This window comes from Talpa occidentalis, unplaced genomic scaffold (genome assembly GCF_014898055.3).
Source record: "Talpa occidentalis isolate TD23 unplaced genomic scaffold, MPIMG_talOcc4v2.1 talOcc4.5, whole genome shotgun sequence".
NCBI lineage: Eukaryota > Metazoa > Chordata > Mammalia > Eulipotyphla > Talpidae > Talpa > Talpa occidentalis.
In genome coordinates this window covers 54962358-54982113 of record NW_023604861.1, presented here as the reverse complement: position 1 = coordinate 54982113, position 19756 = coordinate 54962358, and the positions used below count along the sequence as shown (strand labels likewise).

The 19756-nt window shown below is 36.2% G+C and overlaps 1 protein-coding gene across 1 annotated transcript; it reads right to left on the bottom strand.

Moving 5' to 3' along the window:
- Positions 1 to 776: 776 nt before the first annotated feature.
- On the bottom strand, positions 777 to 14667 carry UFM1 (ubiquitin fold modifier 1). Its single transcript, XM_037527221.2, has 6 exons — positions 14555 to 14667; positions 14422 to 14478; positions 10627 to 10684; positions 7166 to 7205; positions 5731 to 5763; positions 777 to 4073 (listed from the first exon to the last, which is right to left on the bottom strand). Coding segments are annotated over exons 1-6 (258 nt in total). The 5' UTR covers positions 14557 to 14667; the 3' UTR covers positions 777 to 4005.
- Positions 14668 to 19756: the final 5089 nt, after the last annotated feature.

Below are 19756 nucleotides of genomic sequence, written 5' to 3'. Positions count from 1 at the left end.
ATGAGATGAAGTCTTTAAGACAGTGGAGATGGGTCTGAGATATATTTTTATAAAAAGAATCAATAGAATTTTGGTTTCCTGTGGTAAGAGAAATGAAAATTTAGTGAGTTGCAAATATCTGATTTTGGCAAGTCAAAAGATAATAGGTTAGAAAGGCTGAACTTTTTGAGACTAATTAATGGTTCAGTTAAATAACCTAGTTTAAATATTATCCATCTCCAGCACTATCAGAAAGTAGAGAATTTGTGGATTGGAGGTACTAATTGGTAAGTCTGGTTGGAAGATTGGAAAAGCAGGTTATAAGGGACTAACTACACTTGTAGCTGAATTTTCAAGATATATGAAAAAAAAAACCACAATAAATTGTTTGATAAGGCTGATGAAGGTGGGATCACAGTCCTAATCCCCGGATGCCAGACCATATATAGTACTGGAATCCTTAATTATCAAAATTTGGTTTTTAATTAAAATCCTAAAATCTTACCATATTTATTCCTTGTATAAAAAAATACCATTCATGATCATTATGTATGTATTTAAAACCCTGAAATGAGAATTTAAATCTAACACATTGCTTTTTAAATTTGTAATTCAACACAGATATAGTACATTACAAAAAAAAAAAAAAAAACCTGAAAAATTCTCCTAATAAGATGTTGAGAATTCCCAAGTCAAACAAGGGATCAAATTTCAAAATTCAACTTCTTAAAGCTATTTTCTTCTACAAATGGATATAAGTCGACATTGTTTTGAATATGTGAACATTTATGTCAAAATATTTAACATATATTTGATACTTTGGGAGGATTTACATATGTAAAGCATATGCATATGATTTACATAATTCTGCAGTCTTATAAATGGCCTCAAGAACACTAACATAGTTAACTTCAGATTAAAGTATATTGTTTCCAATTCATAAATATTTCAAGGCCCTTGAGTAATTTTTTTTTTAAGATTTATTTATTTATGCATATAAGAGCTGGGGTACAGGCCAGAGATGAGGGGGAGGAGGAGAGGATTCACCAGAGACAGAGTGGGAAACAGAACAGGCAGATTGACCAAAGTACACTGCTGAGGGGAGCAGCGGGCGAGGCAGGAGATGTCTGCTGCTCCATGTGGGTTGCTCCCTGGTCGGCCCGGGATAGAACTCAGGCTGCAGAGGCTGCGGATTGCTTCATACTGTGTTGCTTTACCCCTTACACCACCAGAGAGGCCCCTATCCTTGGGTCATTTTTAATATTGAGGGGAGGGGGGCTAAATAGGCCTATATTTTCTTCTCATTGACTTTTCTTTAAAATAACTGATTTTAAGATATAAAATACTCAAATAACTACTGGACTTGAAATACCTTAAAAGGAGTCTTTATCACCAGTGAGACTGTTAGCAAGCATCTTTGCACTGAGCTACTAAAAAAACTAGTGCAATTAGTATCCAAGATTCTAGAATGTATTTATTACTTTGGCGCCTTAAGATACCATTTTCTTCATCTACAAAGTGGAAAGATCAGCCTATCATTCTCAAACCCAGCTGCAGAGCAAAAATCATGAGGACTTTTTTTGGTAAACAGATTCTTTTACTCCATTACCAATTTAATGATATAAATTTTAGGGGTGGTTCCCAGAAATTTGTATTTTTGATTCCCCTAGGTTACTTTGATAATCATCCAGACTTGGGAACTACTAGCTTGACAATTACTATTTTCTTTATCTGTCAAGTAGCCTGGCATTTGAAAATATATACACACTTTTATGACCATAATCATCTATCATCATTCATCTTCCTACGCCCCCCCCCCTTACATTTGTTACACACTGGCTCAATAGGAATGCTAAGAGCTCTAATAATAAAGAGGAGTAGACAATAGTTTATTGTATAACAAAATGTATTTTCAGATGTTAATTATGTGCCAATAGTGCATTTAAAATATACTTCAAAACAGTCTTCACAAAGAACCTACAGATTACATTTATTTAATAACAAAATATCTAGTTCTTTAAGAAAATGTTTTGTTCTTTTTTTAAAGATTTAATTATTTATGCATACAAGAGCTGGGGCACAGGCCAGAGATGCGGGGGAGGGGGGGGTGAGAGAATTCACTAGAGACAGAGTGGGAAACAGAACAGGCAGGCAGACTGAAGTACACTGCTGAGGGGAGCAGCGGGCGAGACAGGAGAAGTCGGCTTCACCATGTGGGTAGCTGCCTGGCTAGCCGGGGATTGAACTCATGCTGCAGAGGCTGCAGATTGCTTCACAGTGAGGTGCTTAAGCCCTTGGGCCACCGGCGAGGCCCCAAGAAAATGATTTGAATTTAAGAACTTACTACAATAAAATTTTCAAACCAATGAACAAAAATATGACTTTATGGTATACAAGACAAAAATTTTGAGCAAATGAAGCTTAATATTGTTAAGGAACAGGGTTCTTTGAGCATTAAATTTTGTTTATAAAAATAAAAACTTCACTAAACATCAGCAGTACACTTTTCTGCCTCAGCCAAGACATTTTCCTTTACAATTCAGAATCCTGCTGTTCATTTGTAAAAATTTAAAAATCTGATTAATTTCTTAAACTTAACTTCAAGTATCACCCTTCAGAGGTTGATTCTATTTCATTTCCTTATACATTTTTTTGTCTTCAAAAAATCTAGGGCCTATGATAGGGAAGGTATTGAAACACACTAGGTAAATGTTGGTCATACAGTACTTTATTTATGAATATTTGAGTACTGAAAGCCTACTACATTTCCAGGACTAGAAAGAACAAGACTCCTGCCTGCTCACCATCTAGAACACAGGAGCGAGCATTGGTACTAATTCATTGCAAACCTTCACTTCATCTTTCAAGATCTGTGTAGATGTTGATAAGAGCGAATGAAATCTACTTCCTTACATATTATTCTCATAAGGGGAATTTTGGAAATCTGTATGTTGACAAAGTCTGTACTTTGCTTTCCCTAATTGCTTTCTGCTCTTTAAACAATGTCAAATATTTGGTTTTCCCCAACATACCCTCTGCAGTTTTGCGTATGGGGTGGCTAATACTGTGACACTCTGCTTTCTACTGTCTTTTGTTTTTTTGCTCCCTACAGGAATCCTGGTCATTTGGACTTTCCCATCTTCCCTTTCCCAGTTTCTTAGTCAATCCTATGACTAATAACACTACGGGTTGAATCTTCAGTAAGCACTGTTAATTAGCATCCTCCTTGTAACAATACAGTCTTTCTGAACGCTATTAAGAAATATTTCACAAAAGACAACTGTTTCTTGAGGATTCCTATTTTAAAGACTGTTATTTAAAGATTGATAAAATACATTACTCAGCAAAGGATGCTTCTAGTTTATTTTCAATTCTCACCATTACAAGTATTGGGTTCTGCAAATCAGTTAAAACACTGTAGTGTAGGATATCAATTTTACACATAAGGGCTATAGAATTTATCTGACATTAAATTTGTATGAATATATAAAATTTGAAACTTAAAAACCTAACTGATAAAAAGTGTAGTTAAGCATCCACAGATGTCTACATCATGAATTTACCATGAATTAAATGTAGTTAAAAATTTGACTATTTAAGTCTGCAAGTCAGATGTTATCAAGCAAACTGACCTGCATGATCGATAATCCTTTACAATTTTTAACTCAAAGACAAAGAGGAAGATTCAGCCAATTTTAATTTTCTAAACATTTTCTCTAAGAATCATCAGATGCATCCTTCAGTTATTGAGACACAGATGGATAATCCATTTATCCCAAATGAACTACCTGTGTGTTGTGAGGTAGCAATGAAAGATTATGATCTTCTGTGGAAATGGTATCCTCAATGCATACGCAGTCCCTCTTCCCATGGAGAAATGTGAACAAGAAGGGACAGTCATCTTTTCGTCACTTCATCAATAATTGGTGTTTTCATAGAATTTTTAAATGCCTGATTTCAATTTTAAAACAACAGCAACAATACCAATATTTATTCTGAAAAGAATTACGTTCCGAGTAGCAGATTTTAACACCTTCCAACACGATCTCTAGGAATAATTCGTAGTTCTGAACCATGCTTTAGAAAAACATTTCCTACGTAAACAAACAAAACATAAAGTTAGTACATAAAAACCAAGTTAACATTAAACCAAGTTAACCAATGTTAACATTCCAATCATTATTATATACAATAAACAAAGTGGTGCAAATAGGTACAAAATCTCAATCATCATCAGAACTCAATTCCATTCTTTTTTACTGCCTATTCCTACTCCTGTCACATTTTCAAAACCCTACAAAAATCTGAAAGTTTTAAATAAGAACACTAGCCATGAGAGACCTTCCTGATGGCACAGGGGTTAAAGACACAGAGCTATCAAACCACTGCAGCAGAGTATGATGGCCAGCCAGCCAGGAGCTAACCCACATGGCGCAGCAGACGTCTCCTGTCTCACTCACTGCTCCCCCAGTATTTTAGTACACCTGCCTCTTCTGCTCCCCACTCTGTCTCTGCTGAATCCTCTTACCACCCCACACACCTCTGGCCTGTACCCCAGTTTTTGTATGCATAAATAAATAAACCTTAAAGAAAAAAAAAGAACACTGGCCATGAGAATACTAACAAAGAAACTCAGCAAATAATAAGTTGATTTAATAAATACTTGTTTTAAATCACAATAAAATGCCCAGAGACAGAAAAAACAGATCTGAATCATCTGAGTTAACATAAGTGATGAGAGTTTCAAAATGCTGAAACTATTTTTGGCTCATTCCCTATTTAGATTTTCTTACATCTCATGATATAACCATTCAACTTTTAAGGGCAATACAATAGATAACACATTACAGTAAGCAGTCGTTCATATTAATGAACCAGACATTTCTATAATAAGAAAAAACAAAACCCTTAAACTTAAATCTAGAGGTACCCCTACAATGAAATATACCAGGATTTTCAATGAATAACCTTTTTTATTTAATAATATTATAGACTTAAAGCTACTGATTGAAGTTTAAAATTACAATTTTATGTCTATTTTCTGTATGTTTGAATTTCAATCCCAAGAGTCAACCGCCATATCAACAATATAATTTGTTATAATACAGAAGTACTTTGGAAAAACATAATTTAAAATTATCTACTGCTCAAAATGAAGGTCATATTTAATCATGCTTCATTTCAAAACATTATAATTAGATTACAAGCCAAAAAGAATATATCTAAAAAGCATAAAACTTCTTAAAAGTTTCAGACTACTTCAACCTTGTTAGGACATCAATATATACAGGACTGTATAATGTTAAGTTTGAAGCTCTCAGTGTAGGCTTAACCCCCTGAAATTTAAATGACCACAATTTTTAAAAATAGTCTTAACAGTACATTTTAAATAATTACTACAGATAAGGCAACTTTTAAGCATTTTATATACACTTCCGCATAATTTTAAGTCAAAATCATTATTCTAATTAAGAATATTACATTACCTTCAGACTTTTTGTTGTGTGTTAAATGTTTAATGTTTATTAACGAATAAGCTCAACTAAGTCTTTTTATTCTTACAGATAAAAGCATATATGATTGATACATATAACGAAACCAGTTATTACTTGGACACATCAGTCGAGACTACTATATGATGTCTTAAAAAAGCTATTATTACAGTAAAGTCGTAGCAAATCTCTACATGGAATGAATTAAATATTCAGTATACAGTTCCCCACAACTATGTAAATTCAGACAGATACTCACCAGCAGTCTGTGCAGGATTTATTCCTATTCCATCTAAAAAATAAGTTTTAAAATCACCTAAGTTACTTCTAAAGCGAAAATGGCTTAGAAAGAGATTTGCAAAACAGTGCTGCTATGCATATAGGCACAACTTATATCCAAGAAATCCAATTTCAAGTAAATTATCTCCTGAGATCTATTACTATTAGCTATTTAAGCACACTGCTGGATTAGACAAGAACGACTGAAATGCAAAGATCCTGATAAATCCCGAGAAGAGTTTTGTTGTTCCATTGTGCCGCATGCAGTGAAAAATGAAGCAAAACCACCTTAGATATTAATCATTTATATAATGTTCCAAGGCTAAAATCTCTTTAATTTTTTAAATATATTTTTCAAACATCCTTGTTTATTTTTCACAATATAGGATTTCTCCCTTAAGGTGTGGTCACCATAGTTTTCACACTAAAGTACCCACAGTCCTTTACCACACTCCAGCCAGCTCTCCTCCTTCCCTATTCTCTCCTCTCTCCATCTACTCTCTCCCCTCCTGAGTGTCTCAGATCTATGGTCTGCTTTCAAGGGTCTTAGGGCTTGTTTTTGTCTGATCCTTTGTTTGACTGCTCTATAAGTGAAACCATTAAGTATTTATCAAAGCGTAAAATCTTAAGGGTACAAGCGCCCACAGAGCCATTTAATACCCTCTGATATGTGATAAAGGTTTAAAAGCATCTTGCTAATTGCAGATCATTTGTGACTTTAAAACCAGAGAGTAAGCTAACTTTCTTCCAGAGAAATACTCAAGGTGATAGATGCAGAATCTTTTAGAAAAATAAGAAATTCTGTCATATCTAAATTAAGTCATGCTATTGAACATGAAACCTACTTTTTGATTACTTTCACCCAACTGCACATAAACCACCAACAGAACCCATTACTACTTTGTATTCTTGACTAAACCCTCCTGCAATCTTTACTCATCTTACATCAGTACATTTTTCATAAGATCATCAGACTTATTAGTAGTATTCTAAGATACTTAGAATTTAAATTACCTATCTCATTGGATACAATCTTCATTATTTCAAGCATAAAACAGAGTTTTCTATCAGGAAAGCAAATACAAATATAGTAAAGGTACATTCTTGCTTAACTTCCTTTACTCTAAGGACATTTACTAAAAAAATTTACAAAATGGAAAAGTTATTTTCTTTAATAATCTGGTATGAAGTGATAAGGACAAAAGATATTCTAAAGTGCTGTACTATACCAAAAGCACAAAGAAACTGAAAAGTTAATTGCAGACAGTAGCTTTGAGTGAATTATTGACAGTTTATAATTATGAATATCATTTATGTTGATATAAATTGGGAGCTTTTTGTATTTATAGTCTTTTAATTTATTTAAAACAACTTCTATAGTTGAGGTAAAAAATCATTTTAAGATGAAGTCTTACCATTAGTAATAATTGCACTTGTTGCTGCAGGAACTTTAAACTAAAAGGGAAGAAAAAAAAATTACATATGATTCTATAAACTATATGAACTATACACTATATGCTTATATATACTATGCAGTGTATACTACACACATAGTAATATATATTATACACATAACTATAACATGTATATACATAATATACAAATATATATATATGTACAAAGATGTGCTTTCTGAATCAAAGAAATATGTTATGGAATGTATTGGTGGCTAAAAGGTAGAATTCTTTCTTCATGTTCTAGAGACCAGCAGTTTAATGTGTATTCACTTCCTCAAAGTTCATTGTTTATCCAACATATTCTATTAAAAAACTCTATACTATGAGCTAGTTTTATAGCTATGATAGTTATTTTGCGAGCAAGTAAATTTGGAAAACACTACTACGTTTTACTAGCAGTCTCTATAAAATTCTTTAATATGCTGCTTAATGTAACTCCAAAGGGAAAACAAAATCAATGAAGTGTTTCCCATTTTTCTTTTGGTTGCAGAGTCCAGTTTTACTTTTTCTTTTGGTGTTCCAATAGTCTGGGCAAAGTATTGTGGGAAATGCTGTTCTAAGAGCTATTTATAATAATCACACAATATGGATGCAAAGTTGAGAAAAAAACTTAAAAAAGCTTATTTTAATCTATGGACTGAAGAAACAAATTCCAAAATAAGAACTTTATATAAGAACCATTATCTGTTACAGTATTTTTGTGTACCTATAAATAAGTTTATTATGTATATGGTACATTCATAATTGGAAATGTCCTTTAAGAGATTTAAAATTTTTAATAGATGTTTTAAAACTTCAATCAAATACCTAAATTAATTACAGGACATGTTAGATTTCCAAAGTGGGAATATTACACAATTTCTAGTTACATTACTGTGTAAAGTAACTTAGAAATAATTCTTAAATTATGCCCATTATATGATAAGCTTTGCATTTCCTTAGACACACAAGGTGAACATATTTTACTAACAGAAATCAAAAACAACTGTTTGACACAATTTTTCCACTTTTCCAGAATATAGGAGCAACAGTTAAGTTGGATTTTAGGGAAGGGTCACTAGTGATGCTAGTAAAATACAGTAACTACTACTTTTGTCCTACAGTACAGACAAGCTTTCTTTCTCTTGCATGCAAAGTGTATTTTATGCTCCTCAGTTTTCATTTTTTTCTCAGCTCCCTTCAGAGTTGTAATTTAGGGCCTCTCCGGTGGCGCAGTGGTTAGAGCAATGGGCTGCGAAGCTGCCTGCAGCTTCCGCAGTGCCGGTTCGATCCCCCACTGCCAGCAAGGGTCCCACATGGCATACACCTCTCCTGCCACTCCTGCTGCTCGCCTCAGCAGTTTACCTCAGTCCTTCTGCCTGTTCTACTCCCCGTTCTGGCTCTGGTGAATTCTCTCACCCTCCCGCGCTTCTGACTGTACCCAATGCTTGTATCAATAATAAATAAATCTTTAAAAAAAAAAAAAAAAAGAGCTGTAATTTAGGCTGTTAAGAGGTTCTTTTTAGGATTTTATAATTCACTACTTAGTTAAATTAATTTCCAGTCATGTATTAGATAATTTTATTTATATTAAGAGAAGTTTACTAATGATTTAAATCTAGATTCTTAGTTTAAGTCAACTCTTGTTCTCAAAGATTCTGCAATTTCATATTGTGAAAGGCCTTAGTGCTATAGCCTGAAAGTCCTATCCTTTCTAAATATGTAAAACACATCTATAATAATTAGCTATGTTAAAATTTTAATCAATACATGTGATTGTGTTTGTTAGTCTGTAGAATTTGTTAATTTATTTTTTATTACAAATCTGTTTTGTTTTCACTAGGATTTGTTTCACTAGAAGACCAAGACCATACCGAAGCTTTACATCTTAAAGCACAAAATAACAGCAAAATATAATAACAAATATTAATAGTAATATAAATATTAGTGCAAAATAATAGCAAAATATAATGACAAATATTAATTCCAGCTTGAACAGTTCTACTTCTTAACTGAGTTTTTGTGGGATCTGCTATGTCCAAAACAGGTATATTTCCTGCACATGATTATCAGCAGTAACCCCAATGCCTTACATAGATTTATTTCCCATCTTTTAACTTATTCTTTGTGCATGAATAATAGATCAAAATTGACAATAAAGAAGGTAATGCCACTTAAATTTAATTCTGAATGAGTGATGTCACAATCCTTTAAAATAATTGATATGGAGTTGTAAAGCACCACTGGGTTGGCTGATTTTCTGTCTAACACTTAAATACAGAATAAGATCATGGGTTATGCTGGTTTCTGGTGTATTCACTTACTAAAATTATTCAGTGACTATAGACCTTTTTAAAAAAAAAAAAGATTTATTTTTTTTATTTATACAAGAACTGGGGTACAGGCCAGATGCACAGGAAGGTGAGAGGATTCACCAGAGACAGAGTGGAGAACAGAACAGGCAGACTGATGAAATACACTGCTGAGGGGAGCAGCGGGCATGATAGGAGCGGTCTGCCGCACCATGTGGGACCCTTGCAGGCCAGCCGGCTGGCCGGGATCTAACCGGCGCTGCTAAGGCTGCGGACAGCTTCACAGCACTGCGCTCAACAGCCCTCGCTACCAGAGGAGGCCCGACTATAGACTTTTTTGAATATTTTAAACAAAAACATCTGGATTTTGGTTATTTTGTATCAATACTGTACTTTTAACCTCACAAAATTTTAGTAAATCCTATTTGTACTCACAATCATTTAATCATATATGAAGGGTAGGCATTACCTACTCTCATTTTGCAACTTGAGAAACTGAGGAAGAGAGAAATTGAAAGGCATGCCCCATGTCACACAGATTGTCAACAACACAATTACAACAGGAAACAAGTCTCCCAAGTCATATTTTGGTGTCATCGCCACCAGACCAAGCTACTCTTTTAATTGTCATGTTTAGAGTTGTTATAAACTTGCCTCTAATAATTTTGGATGGAAAAATTTTTCTCTTAAAAACAGATGTTTTGAAAACCCAGCACTTTTTTAAAAACAAATTTTGCCAACAGTGAACACAGATCAATATAGAAAATTTGAAAAAAATATGATAAAGATATAAAACATTCTAGAATTGACATTAGTAAGACTGAGTATATAGAAAACAGCATAGGTGGCTTTAAAAAGTTACATATCAACACCTTTTCAAATTGTCCTTACAATTACAATGGTTGCATTAAATAAATGTCAATTTGTTTCACTCATTCTTCTCATATCTGTAAGTCAGTCTTAATTTACAACCTACTAAAATCAAGGAAGGCTGACCTTTTTGATAACATAATCTTCATAATAAACCCACATAGACATGGTGGGGGGAAGTGCATGAAAAATTTAATGGTTTTTGAAACATGGTGCCAAAGTACATTTCAAACAGGTTATTTCAATTTCTATACTTACTTCTTCTGCTGCAAACTTTAAGACTGCTGTGAAAGGTGTGCTTTCAGGAACACTAAGCCTGCAAAAAGAATTTTAAAAGTTTATTTGTTAAATAAGTTTGTCCCTTATTTCAGTTATTGAGGCAGACCTGGACAAAGCTGTTTTATGAGCTTGAAGGTCAGCGATATTGACTGCACACTACGCTAACTCTAAAACAAAATAAAGTATTTAACCATACATCTGAGATGGTGACCATATTGCCACCTGAAAATCAACCATCTCTACAGGTGCAGATTTTTGTATTTTTGATACTTCGATACAAATAGATCTAACACATAGCCTGCTGCTTGTTTTCAGAGATGGGTTTCAAAGTGTCCACTCTGCTGCCTAGAGTCTAAATGCCATTCAAGTGACACAGCAAGGTCATCAATTTCATTATATAAGTGGACCCTATCTGGGAAGCATCATTGGATCATAAATTTTTTCATGAACTTTCTGTGCATTTTTAATAATCACATCATTTTGTAAAATTAGCACTTACGTCTACTGTTGTTTTGAAAAAATGGAAACTTCTGTATATTAAAGCGAATTTTTAAATTATTAGCATAATTTGCTTTTTTTTTTTAAATAAACAGACATGGCAAGTATTGTCATAAACTGTAAGAACAAACTTTCTGTAGGCAACTAAAGAAGTTACAGAAATCTTTACAGAGATGAAATTTTGATTAAATGATGTTATTTGTCAAAATGTGGTGGCCAATAGCCTTCATTCCAAGAACAGAAAAGAGTATGTGTAAAAGCAGGAGAAGTATGAGAAGTAATTGTCAATTCTTGCTGGCCAATTTGAGAGTAGGGTGGTTGAAGCTTTCATTTAGTTACAGTGGAAGTGAGGAGAAAGGGTGAAGGGAAGGGAAGTATGATCGGAGAGAAACAGTGGAGTATGACTGAAAGAGCTAAGGGTGATTTTAATTCATCCTGTATATTAAAGAGTATAATCTTTAATATACTATAACATTTCTATAACCTAACAGCAATACCAGCAGAGAATCTATGAAAACAAAAAAACCACAAATTCTGACATCCCCTCGAATCAATCTAGAACAGAAATATCCCTTCTAGAATTCATCTATTAGTAATGCTGAGCTCCAAGGGAATTTCCATCTCAAAATATGTTTATCTGCTTGACAAACAAAATGTGATATTAAAATGTTAAAGAATGTTTTCCCCCAAATCTTAAGAGCTGTTTTTCACTTAGTACCCAAGAACCAGCTACCACTTAATTTGAATAAGATATAGCATAACTATCCTACATACACACACATTCAGACTATATTTTATATAAACAATCTGTAGATTTATACCATAATATGTACTACAAAATCTACATCTATGTAGATTATACATAAGCACTATACATACACTAGTGGATATGTCTACTTAAGACATTCAGCCATCATATATTAACTGCTATGTTCCAGGCACGATAGACACTGATACTGTCCATACTCTATACTCTTTCTCATTCTTTATTTTTCATAGTGTATTTACACATCAATGCAAAACCACTATAAAAGTAAAAATCAAAGATGATAAAGAGGAAGGGATCTCTGGAACCCCTACTTTAATCTTGAGAAAACTAAAAGATCCAGAGCCCAAGGGATAAACTGACTTTTCATAGGAGTAAAGTCATGCTTTCCACTGTGACAGGACAGTGGACAGAAATTGAGTTTACAAATATAGTGGTAGGTTTATAGATGTGGTGATGTAAAAGATGAGAGTATTTTCCTCTGATGCCTTGAGAGAAAGGGGTCAGGAGTATATAAAGTGTGAAGAGACATTTTTTAAAAGCCTATAAAGAACAAAGAGGAAAATCAGCAAACCTGGGAATGTAGCACAGACATTCAGTTATACAGAGAACACAAACGGTTGAGTTCAGAGTTAGTGTTTCATTAAGCTAAGTATACTGGAGGTAAGTCAGGGTAAGGGCACCAGAGTTGACGGTGGTTGCAAGAATGTGATTTAAAGATGGATCATGAAATATAAGCTGGATTAGAAGAAAAGGAGTGGGGTAAGGAAAAGGGTAGAAGGTAATTACAGATTAAAAAGCTGTGTAATTAATGAATTAAGAAAAATATTGTCTCACAAGAGTAAATCAACTGGAACAAGAGAAGGTGATTATTCACAAGAAATTGCTAGAAAATGATATTTTAGAGGTGGAACAATTACTGTGGTTCTCAAGGTTCTAGGCTGTAACCATGAATACTTGAGATGATGTATAAGACCACTGGGAAATAAACAATATGAGAGCAAAGGACAGCTAAGTCACTGAGACGGATGACAGCTACTCTAATTCAATAGGTAGGTAAAGATACTAATTATTTTAATTATGCATTCAATCACTGGTCTTGGCTACATTTCACAAGACTTTTAGCTGCAACAATTTCAACAAAATTTAAATCATAAGAAGATCCAGATGAATATGTGTTCAGATTCATACTAACCCATCATTCAATTGCTAAAGGATTAGTAAAGGCTCCACATGGATAAAATACCCTATTTTTGTGTTCCCCATTCCCACTAAACACTATTAAATCCCTATATACATAATGTCTGATTTGAGGTTCATTATTTTGTGGTGACCAACTCTTGAATCTCACACAATAAGATAGATTCAAGAGCCTGAGAGTAATAAATGTTCAAACTCAACATCACTTACTATAAGAGAAATGCAAAACAAAATCTTACCCCTAAGAGAATGTCCTGTATTAAAGACTGGAAACAAGAAATGTTAGTGAGGATGCAAAGAAAATGAACACTCATTCACTGTTGGTAAGAAAGTAAATTGGTGCAGACTGTATGGAAAACAGTATGAGAATCCTTAAAAAGTTAAAAATGTAAATACCATATATTTTATCAAAAGGAGTGCTGGTATTTACCCAAAGAATGTAAGAACACTAATATGAAAAGACATGCACCCTTCTAATTACAGCAGCATTATTTATAATAGCAAAGACATCAAGCTAAATGCCCACTGACAGACAACTGGATAAAGAAATGCTGGTATATATACTCAGTGGAATTCGACTCAGCTATGTAGGATGAAAAAGTGCCTTTTGGGATAAAATGGATGGCTCTTGAGTTAACTATACTAAGTGCAATAAGTCAGAAAATGAAAGACAATTACCAGATTGTTTTTCTCATTTGTGGAATAAAAATAACCAAACAAATTAAGTTGGAAAAACACGACAAAATATCTCAGACTCTAAAAAATAGAGGTGAGAGGGAAGTTTGGGGGTGGGGAGCAAACATGAGCGTATAATGGCTCTGAAGATTTACTGAAGAGTGAGTGAAAAGTGCACATGGTGAATTTGAAGTTGTCCTTCCAAAATTACACAGTTAAGCAAACGAATAACAAATCAATAAAATTGTATTAAAAACTAGTTTTGGGATCTGGATTGGGCTGTCTTCCCTTACTTCCTCTAACAGCTGGTAAAAAGTGGCGAAAGGCTTTTCTAATTACTAGCAAACAGGGACTGTTCGAAGATCCCCGAGCAAATCACCAGAGCCCCAGTCTACACCACCATCCAATAATGAGTTCTGAGGGCAGGTCTCACAGCAGCACACACCCCACCCTAGGGCCCCCTGCATAAGACACTCAAAGGAGCGGCCTCGAGATCTCCTTTGAGTGTCTTATGCACTGAGAAGTGCGGGAGAGAAGGGATGCAGGTCGGCTGAGGTGGAAACTGAGTGGAAGGCTGAGATCCACTTAGCTGGCTCCTCCCCGGCGCCCAAAGACCCCCCGCAGCAGCTGCTCACACTTTGTAAGGCAGGCGCGGATCCGACGTCAGCGTGATCTTAAAGGAAACCTTGGACCTGAGGAAGAAAGCGGAAGAGAGTTAAGTCCGGACCGCGGGACCGACGCTGGGGCGCAGGGTAAACAAAAACTTACATGGTGGAGCCGGTCTGGGCAGAGACCCCAAGTCCAGCACGCCCGGTAGCCCCACTTCCGCCGTGGTACCGGCGAGCGCTCCGCCCCACTCAGTCCACGTCTCCCGGAGCACGCTGGGGACCTCCAGAGTTGTTGTTGTCCAAGGTGGTGCCTGCAAAATTGGCCCTGGAGGTAGAAGCTGCACGGAGCCTCCACATGACACATAGCTATTTTTTTTTGTCTATACATGTATGGGATGAAAATGCGGATCGTAAGACAGAATAATTTTTAATGCAGTTATTTGAGGCAGTATTTTTAATCAGGCACTACAAGCGCAGAGCAGAGACAGGAGGACTCTAGGTCCGGCTGGCAAGTTGGGGCGGAAGTAAGGGGTAGGGCCCAGCGAGTCCAAGCGAGGGTGGACGAAGGGCGTGGCGGCGGGCGTGGCGTGGGCGTGGCTTGAGCGGACGCGCTTCGGAGTTGCTAAGGCAACCCGGAGACACTGCTGGTGCTCAAACTGGACTCTAGCTCCGCTTTGTTATTTATTGATTATTGATTTCCAACAACCCAGTCCTCACTTTTTACATTTCATTGTTTTTTTCTTCACAGTTTTCGCTGCAATGCTGACCTCTGAAGTTCAGCAGATAATTTTCAAGTTGGTGAGACAGACAAAATTCTTTCTCCTGAGGAATTTGAAGTTTAGTTGTACTTGAAGTTTAGTTGAATTCACTAGTTTGTTATGTAGTCTATTAGAGTTAAACCAGGGCACTAGATTTCCGAACATAAGCCACAGTTATTCAGTATCCTGACAAACATTGAATCCTTTGTTCTAAGCATTGAAGCTAAACGCTGGGAATGCCAGGTTGAGAAAGCTGCCAGCCCTATAAGGTCTAACGGAAGTTCTTGTATAATGAGAGAAGGTTGTTTTTCCTCCAAATTGTATTACAATTCTAAACATCTGTATTTGGAAAATAAAGTTTCTTCTCATAATGCCTGTAATGCTCATTTTGAGAAACACTGCATTGAATAACAAAAAGAAAACAGGAAGGCACTAAAATAATGGAGAAAATCTAGTTAATCTTTAGGCCATATGTTAGATTCTTGGGGAGAGATAGCTAAGAGAGGAATATGAAGGGACTGTCGTGGGAGTGCCAAATGCCAATTTTGTCTTTGCCCCAATTTTGTAGCAGACTGCTCTTCTATGATGAGATCTCCCTACAGAAAGAGTGCTGGTTCTGATTGTAGGAAAAGAAGACTCCAGGATTCTCATGACAGAGGTAGTCTTCATTAAAAATGTAGGTCTTTCTTTTTGTGGTGGATCCTTTCCCTGAGGACTTGCTTGACTGATCACAAAAATCTACAAAGAGCTGACAAGACTCAACAGAATCAAAGGAAATAACCCAGTCAAAAAATGGGCAGAAGAGCTAAAAAGAAACTTCTCCAAAGAGGAAATGCATATGGCCAACAGGAATATGAAAAAATGTTCAACATCACTTGTAATCAGGGAAATGCAAATCAAAACTACTATGAGATACCACCTTACACCAGTGAGAATGGCATGTATTAAAAAAAACTAGTAACAACAAATGTTGGTGAGGATGTGGAGAAAAAGGAACTCTCCTGCACTGCTGGTGGGAGTGCAAACTGGTGGAGAGCTGTGTGGAGATTCCTCAATCTGCTAAAGATGGAGCTTCCATATGATTCAGCAATTCCACTCCTAGGTATTTACCCAAAGGACACAGAAATATTACTTCAAAAGGGCACCTGTACCCCTATGTTTATAGCAGCACTATTTACATTTGGTAAGCTATTATGGAAACAACCCAAATGCCCCCAAATAGATGACTTGATCAAGAAGATGCGGTACATATACATGATGGAATATTATTCAACAACCAAAAAGATAAACTCATGCAATTTGCAGCACATGGATGAAGCTAGAAGGGATCATGCTCAGCGAAATAAACCAGAAAGAAGAAGAAAAATACTGGATGGTCTCACTCATAGCAGGAATTTAGAAAAACTAAATAAGGGACCAGGAAAAAGGCTAACTATAATAAAGTAAAAATCAAAATCAACAAGCAACTATAAACCAGTGATACACTGGGGGGCGGGGAGGGAGTAGGATCAAAACAAGAGGGGTGGGACTTGTATGGGGGCTATAACCAAGATCAAAATGCATACTTTGTGCAAAACTGAAAAATGATGTAAAAAATATATAAAATAAAAAAAAAATAAATTTTAAAAATGTAGGTCTTGATATAGTTAGTAGCAAATGTTGATAGAATTTGGGATCAATAGTTATACCTTTTATCACAGAGATGATGGGGATTAGTAAATATGACTAAGATTGAGTGAATAGTAGTAAGGAAAAAAACTACTGATTATATAAACCTGGTATCAGCTAGTCCTTGGAATACTTGTTATAGAGCACACAATAGAAGAGAAGTGGCAACTGCCCTGAGTCACACTCTGGGTGGAGAGGGCTGGTGTCTTGGTTTTATGGGTTTGATCACCAGTCCAGGTAGCTGGGAAGCAGGGCCCAGGGTCTGTTTCTGCATACTAGCCTGGGGATTCAACAACAGGAATGTAGGAAACATGGACCTGGTTCCAGGGGTACCTGTTACTATTCTATCCAAAATCTGAAGTAATTCCCTTAAAAATCCCTGTCTATTTTTATTCATCGCTATTTTCTTGTTTTGCTTTTTGGTGTGTTAAACTTTTATCCAACAAAGTTATAATTGTTTTTATTTTTGTTTCATTATATTTTGCTCAGTAGTCTAAAGGTGGATGATAAATGAATAGGTCTGCACTTTGAACTGGTAAAAATTTTTTCTAGAAGGTATTCAACTACTAACAGAAATGGATGTTTTGTTTTGTTTTTCTTCCTACTCCCTTTAGCTGGGTTATAATGCAATCTACTTCTTTTAGAGGAGAATGAAATATTGGTTCATCAATATCCTACTTGTTTTGTGATTCTAATGGCTTTTTTTTTAGAGATTTATTTATTTATTTATACAAGCACTGGGTACAGTCAGAAGTGCAGGAGGGTGAGAGAATTCACCAGAGCCAGAGCGGAGAGCAGAACAGGCAGGCTGACTAAATACACTGCTGAGAGGAGCTGCGGGTGGCAGGAGAGGTCTGCATGCCATGTGGGACCCTCACCAGGCGGCCGGGGATCAAACCGGCACTGCAGAGGCTGTGGGCAGCTTCGCAACCCAGCGCTCAACCACTGCGCCACTGGGGAGACCCTGTTTTGTGATTCTAAATATTCTTTACTCATAGCATTTTATTTTCACTGCCATCAAGAACAGTCATTATTTTCTAAGAGTCTTAGCAAATCCTGTACTTTTGTTTTGGTCTTAACTTATTGTTGATATGAACTTCATACCTCTATTTCAAGAGAGACTGCATATCCACACCTCTGTTGCCTTTCTAACAGATGTTTGTACAATTTAAAAATTTCCCTGCCTACTTCTACATCTCTTTAATTGGAATACCCCTTAATGTAGTCTCTTAACTTTTAACTTGAGTTCTCTCTAGCACAAATATTTAGTCAAAGATGTTTAATATAATGCATCTTGTAAGGTAAAATTAAAATGCCTTCGGGAGGCAAAATATTTTCATTTAAATCCTAAGTAATAGAAGAAAAGAAACATTAGCTTAGATTTTAATGATATAAACTTGCTATTCTTGTTTTCCACCTTTCTAAAATATTTTTAATCATTAGGTTATGCTTTAAGAGCTAATAAAATACATTTAATTTTCTTTTTGTATTGACCATTTCAAAATCTTTCTGTATTTTATGTTTTGACATCTTGAAAAGTTTTCTGGCCACACTTGCAGCCTTGTTTTAGGGCCAGCCAATTCTTTTTTTTTTTTTTTTAAAGAGTTATTTATTTATTTATTTATTTATACAAGCACTGGGTACAGTCAGAAGTGCGGGAGGGTGAGAATTCACCAGAGACAGAGCGGGGAACAGAACAGGCAGACCAATGAAATACACTGCTGTGGGGAGCAGCGGGCGCAGCAGGAGAGGTCTGTGCGCCATGTGGGACCCTCGCCAGCAGCCGGGGATCGAACCGTTGCTGCAGAGGCTTCGGGTAGCTTCACAGCCCAGCGCTCAACCGCTGGGCCCCCAGGGGAAGCCCAAGGGCCAGCCAATTCTTAGAGATAGCTAGGAGCACATCTCTCCCTTGAAAATCAACTAATATCACGGCGCCTACAATTCCAACTATCGCTTTATCTAATGCACACATTAAGTCAGTATTTCTTCTGCCTTAAATCAGCCAGGTGCCAAGTGAATAGAAATCACCACTATCCACCACAAACACTATATCACCAAATCACACCAGAATTATTCAAACTAGCCAGTTGTAAGTTGTTTACTTTTGCTTTTCCTTGCCTTTCCCATTGAAATTCCAACAAAGACTCTGTTCTCCATCATCCCTGCTTCTGTTTCCTAACTAAAATCTGGTTCTTATTCTATGCCCTAACATAGTATAGTGTGCTCCTGTTTCCCAAGACTTGTGTGTAGGGGCCTCCCTGGTGGCACAGCAGGTTGAAGGCCGCTCTGTGAAGCTGTCTGCAGCCTCTGCAGCTGGGTTCGATTCCTGGCCAGCCAGGGAGAAACCCACATGGCGTGGCAGACCTCTCCTACCTCACCCGCTGCACCCTCAGCAGTGTATTTCAGTCTGTCTGCCTGTTCTGCTCCCCACTCTGTCTCTCACCCTCCCGCTCCTCTGGCCTGTACCCCAGTTCTTGTATGAATAAATAAAATCTTAAAAAAAAGTTGTATGTAGTGAAAATCTTTCAATGATAGCCTCTCCATATCATCTTTCAGTCACCTCCATAAATTAAAATCCCTTGGTACAACAATTGGGACATTATTTGCCAAATAAGTAGAACCACATTGTCCTCAACAGAGGACTAAAATAATCGATTATCTGGTAAAATTTTAAAAGGAATTTCTGAATTAAGAAAATATAAAGTCAATAATCCTTAATTTAGCCTCACTAAATTTCTTATGAACTCGCTGATAACAGCATTAAAGAAAACATGACAACGATTGTATAGCAATTTCTCTGGATACCTATCAACAGTGAATTCCTTAAGACATTTTCCTCAGGGCCTCCCCGGTGACACAGCGGTTGAGTGCTGGGTTGCGAAGCTGCCCGCAGCCTCTGCAGCACCGGTTCGATCCCCAACCGCTGGGTGAAGGTC

Coding starts and splice junctions, on each gene's coding strand:
- UFM1 (XM_037527221.2), bottom strand. Junction 10,685..14,421: donor CCGCGCCTGCCTTACAAAGT/GTGAGCAGCTGC, acceptor TTCTTTTTGCAG/GCTTAGTGTTCCTGAAAGCA. Junction 5,764..7,165: donor AAGTGCAATTATTACTAATG/GTAAGACTTCAT, acceptor CTTATTTTTTAG/ATGGAATAGGAATAAATCCT.